Consider the following 9,409-nt stretch of genomic DNA (forward strand, 5'->3'; position numbering starts at 1 on the left):
CTCTCTCTCTCTCTCTCACACACACACACACACACACACACACACACACACACAATGAATGAATAAGTAAACAACATTTTAAAACAATAAAATAATTAGAAAAATGTTTAATGTTGCTCAGTACAAAGAGATAATGATTGTCTATGGAGCTGGAAATGCTGATCGCCCTGATTGATCATTATCACCCTGATTGATCATTATGCCTGTGAATACATGTGGATGGATCATTCAGATCCCACAAATGTGAAGTAACATGTCAATCAAATGGCTGGTTGGTTTTATTCTCTCTACTAATCAATGCTAGATGTAGAATATAGAGTAAAGCTCAAAGAAGAAAATGTCAATGACTTTATAATTTTGTCCCCAAAAACACATCTACTTATTCATATCAGATTTATCCTGTTTGCAACAATGTACTCATTTGAAATTTAAAACTTTAAAAAACATGTATTGGAACAAGCTCAAATATAGTCCTGAGAACACAAACTTTCACGCAGCTCTTAGCTTCTGTCTGTTATCTCTCTTTTACACATACATATTGCTGAGATGCATGTTACTGTTTTCAAAAGCAATCAAGTAAATTCCACCACTGGACAAAATAAAGAGGGGTTCTCTTTGACTCTGAGCAGTCTTCTGTCTTGACTAATACTGGGAGTCCCTGGTTACTAGAGTTACCTATCTAACTGATCCATTCTATGGAGAAGCCCTAAAAGCAAGACCCTGGAACACTACACAACCATTTATGACTTTAAAACTTTAAAACCCCTCTAAGTGTGCTGGCAAGATGGCTCGGGGGCAAAGGGGCTTGTTGCTAAGTCTGATAATCTGAGTTTATCTTAAGGACCCACAAGGCAGAAGAAAAGTGGTTCCCAAAGGTTGCCCTCTGACCTCCATGCACACTTACAAACACACACACACACACACACACACACACACACACGTAAGTAAACAAATCTTTTAAAACTTCTAAACTTTTCCATTTTAAAGACTCTTAAGTATAGCTCAATGACATGTTTTATAACTAGATGGCTTTGGCATTTAAAATATGTTAACGCTATATTTATTCAGATTCCTTCACAACTCCAGCCAGTGAAGGGAAGCATAACACTAATAAATTATCGGATGTATTTTAAGCCCTGCTGTCTTCGAGCAATTCAGGCCAAGGCTCAGGAGCTGAACTCAAGCCACCGTGGAGGCAGCCAGGCTGAGAAGCTCGGGGCCAGGTGAACAATGGCTTAGGAGGAAAACTGGGAAAGTGAGAGAAGAATTTTATTCCTAATGTCTGAAAAATGAGGACGGTATTGGTCCTTAATGGTGTCTCACCGGAACACGGTGACATCTGCAGGGCTTCCTAGGGAAATAGGATTTGTTTTTTTCCTGTCATCTGTCATCCACAGACCCTGAACCTGTATCCAAGGAACTCGGCATCCTAAACCATGATTCCTGGCACACAATACAACATCAATCTTGAGAAGCAACGCCCTTTCTGAGGGGTAAAGATGCTATGTTGAGAAACAGGACCTTGAAAATGAAGACTATGTAGACCATTAATGAAACACTTGCTCTGAGTCTAAATGTTGTTTTATTCTTAACGTCAAATGTGAAGGAGGGAACCAGACATGGATTATTAGTTACCTTTAATTAGTTACTTTGCTATTTCTGAGATTTGGCACCAAGGCAACTTATAGAAGAAATAGTTTACATGGGTCTTACAGTTTCAGAGAGTTAGAGTTCATGATCAGCAGGGCAGGGATAGGACATCCCACTTTAACACCTCCTAATGCCCAAACAGTTTCACCAATTGAAGACCAAGTACTTAAATACATGAGTCCATGAGAGCCATTATTATTCAAACCACTAAAGATTTACTATAACCAATAAATCTTGCTCTTATCTTGAGTAATGAATTAAAGTTTAATTTTTATCATGTTCTCTAATGTAAAAGTGACATTGGTTTTTTTTTTTAATGAAAGCTCTCATTTTAAATGGACATAAGCATGTCTTTTTTAAGATTTATTTTTATTTGCAATTATGTGTGCCTGTGGGTGTGTGCATCCGGAGGCTAGAAGAGGGCGCCAGATGCCACGGAGCTGGTGTGACAGTGATTGTGATCTTCCCAGCATAGGTGCTTGAAACCAAACTCAGGGCTTCTGTAGGAGCAGCACGCACTCTTCACCAGTGAGCCATCTCCCCGGGCTCCACTGGTGTCTCTTAATGAGACTGCCCAAAGCAAATGTATGCAACACCATAGAGCAATCATGCACACATGAGTCTGGTTTAACTAGAGAGAGAAGCAGCCATACTGGCTGGAAACAATCCCATGTGCACCAAGTTGCCAATCAGTTCTCCTATGAAGAAGAGATTCTTACATTTTTTTTCGAAGAGGGGCAACAGGAATTATTTTCCTCCTTTCTCGGGGTTAAAGACATGAATGCATGCACTAGAGAAAGTATGTGGACAAATACTCCACGGCCTGCCTTCCATCTTACACCTTACAGATGATTACACTGCCCTGCTCTCTTCCACCCAGCCCCACTGCTTCCCAGCTCTCCCTCCTCCTGAACATCATTTTTAGGATAGGAAACTGTAAAGACATTAATGACTCAGAAAGAGAGAAGCTTGTCTCTTAATACAAGATACTGTGAGACTCCTCCATGCACAGCCCACATCTCAAACTAGCTCCTTCCATAAGCTCAGCCTGTATCCTAAATGCAGAATCCTACTACAGAACTTTAAGCCAAAAATCTGGATCTCTCCACCCCCCGGAGCCCCCTCCCAGTGTCTCTACACACGATGAATGCCTGTCTGAACTCCAGCTGTTGATTTGCATTGGGTACATTTTTCAGATACAGCAATTCACTGGTGAGCCTTGTTTATACTTACTCATATGAGGTCCTCAGCTGACTATGTGTCAGGCTCAGCTATGAATCATCGCAAGCAGTGGACTGAAGTCTGAAGTCAAAGAGCAAACAACCCTATAAATAAATAGCTATGCTGTCAGGCATATGCAGCTCTACATAAGAACAGCACCTCCACTGCAGACCTATTCACAGAACACAAGGAACGTCCAACAGGAGCTGTCTCCGAGAGGGGAAGGTCACATGGAGGAAGTAACTCAAAGTGGAAGGGAAGGAATATTCCAATCAGTTAGAACCGAAGCCAATATGAACACTGTATTGTTAGCAGATTGGGGGTATGACTCGAGCAGATGGCCACCAGAGGCAGATTAAGGAATAAGTCAGCCAGCATCCACGGCATCCATAGGGCATCTATCTGAAGGGTCCAGGAGCTATAATGAGATTCTACTTTCCACAACCTCTCTTAAGAACATCCTGGAAGTAAGAAGCAACAGTCACCACAGGGCAGATGCGGCGGCGCTTGGGGATAGAAGTAGGAGGATTTCAAAGGCTAGCCTGGGCTAAGTAGCAAGAGCCTATCTCCAAAAATTGAAATAAATAAAAAAAAAAAAAAAAAAACCAAGAAGAAGGAAGAGAAGACAATGGGGCTGAACTAAGCCAGGAACTGAGATGGAAATGAATGGGGTCAGGAGGTCAAGTCTTTGGGACCTAAGGGCTAATTGCTGTGAGCAGTGACAGTTAGGAAGTGAAAGATGCTGATGATAGGGGTGAAGGAAAACAAAAGCTGTTCTAAGGGGGAAACACTTCTTTCTAGATAAGCCGAGCTTGGGGTCCTAGGTACCACCTGATAAGGAGACCCTGTGAGCAAGGGCAACAGAACAGCAGACGTTCTCTGGAGGTCTGGAAGGAAAGAGATGTGGAATTTCGGGGGCTCTTAATACAGCTGGTGGGAACACGCCCGGCAAGGATATGAGTACCGGGAAGTAGGTGAACAAAAGGGATCCGGAGGAAGGCTGTGTCTCCTCCAAGACAGGCAGGGTATGCAAAGAACCTCAGCAGATTTGAGGAGCAAGAGAAAAGGAAGGTATGGTGATTTGACTATGCTTGGCCCAGGGAGTGGCACTATTTGGAGGGGTGGCCTTGTTGGGAGTGGGTGTGTCACTGTGGGCATGGGCTTTAGGACAGTCATCTAGCTTCCTGGAAGCCAGACTTATAGCAGCCTTCAGATGAAGATGTAGAACTCTCAGCTCCCCCTGCACCATGCCTGCCTGGATTCTGCCATGCTCCCGCCTTGATGATAATGGACTGAATGAACCTCTGTAAGCCAGCCCCAATTAAATGCTGTCCTTTATAATCGTTGCCTTGCTCATGGTGTCTGTTTACAGCTGTAAAACCCTAAGACAGTAGGTGATGTGAAATTTTACAGGAGGTTTAGGGGGAAAGATCGACACTGTGGAGTCCTGCAGAACTTGGTGGTCAGATGGGGGAAGGGCTTCCTCCAGCCAAGACTTCCTGCTGTGTTCTCTTGCTTCCCCCCCCCCACCCCCTTCCTTTTTCTCATTTTATCCATAGTCTTCAGAGGCAAGCAAAGTCCCAGACTCCAGCCACTCCAGTCTTGGCCTTGAGAGTCAACCGTAAGTGGCCCCCTCAAGATGTATACCACATGCGCCTAGCACACAAGAGGGCAGGGGCAGGCAGATCTCTGAGTTCACTGCCAGCCTGGACTACAGAGTAAGTTCCAGGACAGCCAAGACTAGAGAGAAACTGTGTCTTAAAAACAGAAAAACAAAAACGAAAAGCGATTCATGCCACTCCTGTGTTATTCACTGTACCGAAGACACTGGAATGGAACATACTTCCCCAGCTGCGGGGCAGACTCCGGGAAAGCCACACACATGCTACCTTTGAATTTTGGTCCACAATTTTCTTCAGATTCTTCAACAGGTGATTGTTGGGACCGCCTTCTTTCTCATTAACATACACGATCCTGTCCAGGTCTGGGAAGTTACGGTTCAGATCTATTCCCTGGGCGTTGCTACGGCCCACAAACCAGTCCTTCAGCTCACCGGGCTAAAAGAGACGATAGAAAAGCCGCCACATACTGTCAATACCTACTTAACGTCCCCATCACTGCCCTCAAAAGCTAATTCCTGAGATTTCTATTGCAATATCCCCCCAGTACTGCTGTGTTCACTACTTTATCAGGACATTCACGAAGGTGCCCAATTTAAAATATTTGTTATAAGAGTTTTGGGAAAAGGTCGTTTTTGGTTTGTTTTTTTTTTAAGACTGATTCATTATTATTCATAAGTACACTGTAGCTGTCTTCAGATGCACCAGAAGAGGGAGTCAGATCTCACTATGGATGGTTGTAAGCCACCATGTGGTTGCTGGGATTTGAACTCAGGACCTTCGGAAGAACAGCCAGTGCTCCTACCCTCTGAGGATCTCACCAGCCCTTTTTTTTTTTTAAAGGTCGTTTTAATAAATTATATTTTTAAATTAATGATGGTTATATGTAAGTGATTTTTAGCAGATTTCAATAATTGTTCATACAAACTCACTGATTGTAGGTGACCTATTTAAAAATCACACCACCAACTATTGACATCAAGTAACATTGCCTCTGTGAATCAGAGAAGTCTGATTTTTAAAACTACAAAGGAATAAATAATCCTAAGAACTTAAGATGAATTGGACATGAGCCTTTTATGTGCTAATAACTTCAATGCCTTTTATGGGTTTCTTTTTTTAAAAAATTTGCATTCTGCTTCAAAACCTTGGCAAAAAGGCTCTATATGTCTTTATAATAAAATGATCAGCACAAGAAAAGATACATGTGTTTATAATGTTTAATTGTTATACAACATGCATTAAAATTTTACATTTTACACAATTAGCAGAACATGTAACAACTACAATGTCCGTAATCTTGTCCAATCAAAATGTAAGCCCACATATTTTCTCTGTAAAAGCCATTAGTGCCAGATATACATGCACGTATTTAATGTCAGCACTCAAGGGGCAGAAGCAGAAGGATCTTTGTGAGTTCAAGGCCAGCCTGTGTACAAAGCAAGTTCCAAGCCACCTGAGCTACATAGTGAAACCCCGTCTCAAAAAAAAAAAAAAAAAAAAAAAAAAAAGCCATTAGTTTTTAGCCTGACACTTAAAATGTATACCATTATTTTTATTGTAAACCTGATATTTTGGGCTTTGGTTTAGTTTTGGTTTTGCGGGAGATGGGAGTGGCAGAGACAGGGATGCAGTGTCTTTAGCGATCTTTCATAAAACCAGCAATTAAAGCAATTAAATCTCTGTAAAATAATGACCTCATTGCCAGTCATTCTTCCTTCAGTCCAGCAGAGGGCGCTAGGACTCCAGTTCACCCAGCTGCAGGCATTGCAGTGGGCACCCCTTACAGCGGGTCTCAACCTTCCCACGCCGAGACTCTTTCAGACAGTTCCTCTTGTTGTGGTGACCCCTCAACCATAAAACCATTGTTGTTGCTACTTCACAACTGTAATCTTGCTACTGCTATGAATCCTGACGAAAATATCTGTGTTTCCCGATGGTCTTAGGCAACCCCCAAGAAAGGGTGGCCCATTCCCAGTGGGATCACAACCCACAGATTGAGAACCACTGCTTTAAAGGCAAATTTGCCTTTAGTCACAGCTACGAATAGAGAAGTGCCATTTGTTTAACAGTTCAGTAAAACACTATTAAAGTCTTAATTATTCACTAAATTCCCCCATGAAAACTTCTGCTGAAGAACTCTCATTCTTGACAGTCTAAACTTTTTCCTTACCAGCAACTTGGACTGTCTCTCTCACACTCTGTGAACCCCAAGCATTACTATGGCATCACAGATAGACAAGTACACACGTATTAATATATCAGAAAGATGAAGAAGGCAGGCCACCCACCCTGCCGGGCACTCACCTGAGATGCTGCCTTCTCAAAGCCGTCGGGGTTCAAGGAGGGCATGATATGAATTCGGGTACTGTGGATCAGGTTGACAATGGTCTCATTGCCTTTCTGGTACTCATTACACAGGTACTGGGCCAAGAAAATGAGCAGTTCCCGTCCCACCGCCTCATTGCCATGCATGTTCCCAATGTATTTAAATTCAGGTTCACCTAAAAGACCAAAAAAAAAAAAAAGGCATAGTAAGAGACACTTTCTGTGACACCAAGACAAAGGCAGAGGACACTTGAGCTACGCTGACTTTTATCAACTTGACACAGACCTAGACATATCTGGGTAGAGAGAATCTTAATTGAGAACAGCTTCTGCGAGACTGGCCTACAGGCGAATTTGTAGGACACTTCCTCCACGAAAGGTTGATATGAGGGAGCCCAGATCTCTGGGGGCTGTGCCACCCCAGGGAAGTGGGTCCTCTAGAGTACAAGGGAACAGGCTTAGCAGCTGTGGAATGCAAGCCAGTAAGCTGCACGTGCCCACGGCCTCTGCTTCAGCGCCTGCCTCAACGCTCCTGCCTTGAGGTCCTGCCCCAGCTTCCTTTAATGATGGACAGTAATGAGAAGGTACACGCCTCACCCCACAAGCTGGTTTTGGTCATGCTCTTTATCATACCCATAGAAACCAGGCGAAGGCGCCATTAGGTATTGCTTATCTACTAAGTTATTGTGAATAACCAACAGCTTCTTTTCCCTCTAAACAGGAAGTCTGAGAAAACTGCCTGGGCTGCTCGACTCTTCGAAAGATCCAGTGGCTCCGTCCTTCCAGTCCTCTCTCCCTGCTGACCACCTCTTGCAAAACCGTGTCCACACACAATTCTGGTGTGAAGGCGTGAGGCCCTTCCTACATCAAGGAAGTCATTAAGGCTCACCGAAGTCCCAAGATTGTTGCTCAATAAGACCTGTTATCCTAACAGGGAGATAAAATCATGAATCCTCTCTCCTCAATGAGGAAAGAGCCTGTGAAAACAAACGCGTTAAGGAGGACTGCACCTGTGTGCCAGGAAGAGTGGGTTGATCACAAATCGTGTCTGCTCCACCTCCGTCTTACGTTTCTCCAAGACTCATGGAGGGAGCAACCCCTATCTCTTATATCACCCAGGGTGAAGGGACTCTAGCCTGCTCACAAACGTGACTCTGGCAGGTCTTGCCCTTCTCCCCCATCCCCTCTGCCTTGCTAAAAAATCAGTTATATTGCATTCCTAAAGCTAGCCACCAAGGTCTATCCCCTTATTTGGCCAGCTCCTCCTCCTGAGGCTGGCTGCCAAGGTTGTTATCAAAGTATTGGAGTCCAGCAATCAAAAGATCCCTTTGGCCCACCTAATTAACAAGCCTAATTAAAATTAAACACCCTACCCTAACACCAGTTTTCCTATGTGCTGCGCCTGTCTGCTCTCTATCCAGAGACAGTCCTTTGTCCTACTCCAGGCAAATCCCCCCTCCTCCCTCTCCCTTGTTTCCTTCCCAGACTTTTCCCTCATCCTTTATCCCGTCTTTGTCTCTTATTCCGAGGCCTGTGTCCCCCTGAAGCAAAGAAATCTGCTTTGTGCTGAGAACTTGGCCTTGGGGGTCCTGAGCTGTTTCTTACATGGAGTATAATCTTTTGTTATGGCAGCCCAACCAGGCCCATATCCTAATACTGATAAGATACTGTATGCCCTTGTAGGTCAAATCCTATTCTTTGTTTCCTTACATAACCCTCAGCAAACATTTTTAAAAGTAAATATTGTTACCCATCTCTATTTTATACATGGATGGACTGAAATCCACACAGTTTAAGACACCTGACCTTGACTGGACAGCCTGAGACCGGAATGCAAGTCCTGACCTTCTGCACTAGTTAAAAGTTTTCTATACTCTCTTCCCCTCTCCCCTTCTCCTCCCCGCCCCACCTGCCTCTATCTACAAAGATTAAAAGGAGACAAGCTGTGTGGTACCAGACAAGCTGGTACCAGTTCTTACTGGCTGACCTGTAAGTCATTTCAGCTCTCATTTCCTCTGCTCCCCCATCTTAACCGACTGTACCCTGTAGAGAAGACAAGAAATAATGGCTGCAAATATCTGTGCCTGGAAATAGCAACTGCCCTGAGTTTGCTGTCATTATTCCTAACAGTATCGTGATGGCCGCTACATCATCTTGTCACTGTGAGCTTCTTTGTCAGACACAACCTAATTTATCTGTTGTAACTAGTAGCCCGGTGTAATAGGAGAGACGGCTGTTTCTGTTATCAAGACGGCACAAATGAAGCCTGAGGAGAGAGGGTGCTGCTGGCAGACTTGGAAATGAAATGCAGTTGCCCGTGTCTACCGCTCGCTCGCTCTCAGGTGCATTCTGGGAGGAGTCCTGTTGCTCTGGAGCGTGGCACACAAGTGGTCCTCCTGAGTCCTGCCCCTCTGCGCCCCTGTCTACATCACTACCTCAGTGACCTGGGTGGAGAGGGTGCTCCCACTTATAAAATCGTGAGAACTGCGAGCTCGCTCTCTCTCTCTCTCTCTCTCTCTCTCTCTCTCTCTCTCTCTCTCTCTCTCCCTTCCTCTGGCTGTCATTAGTGAGGAGGAGGAGTATGAAGGTTT

At 44.2% G+C, this 9,409-nt stretch overlaps 1 protein-coding gene across 1 annotated transcript in view; it reads right to left on the reverse strand.

Moving 5' to 3' along the window:
- Cpe (carboxypeptidase E) overlaps positions 1-9,409 on the reverse strand; it is a 98,128-nt gene that overhangs the window by 19,497 nt on the left and 69,222 nt on the right. The window contains exons 2-3 of the mRNA XM_021218907.2: positions 6,798-6,994; positions 4,761-4,928 (exon numbers count right to left, since the gene is read on the reverse strand). Coding sequence (XP_021074566.1) covers positions 4,761-4,928; positions 6,798-6,994 — 365 coding nt within the window. The remainder of the gene's footprint in view (positions 1-4,760; positions 4,929-6,797; positions 6,995-9,409) is intronic.

The sequence above is a fragment of the Mus pahari genome, chromosome 19 (genome assembly GCF_900095145.1).
Source record: "Mus pahari chromosome 19, PAHARI_EIJ_v1.1, whole genome shotgun sequence".
Classification (NCBI taxonomy): domain Eukaryota; kingdom Metazoa; phylum Chordata; class Mammalia; order Rodentia; family Muridae; genus Mus; species Mus pahari.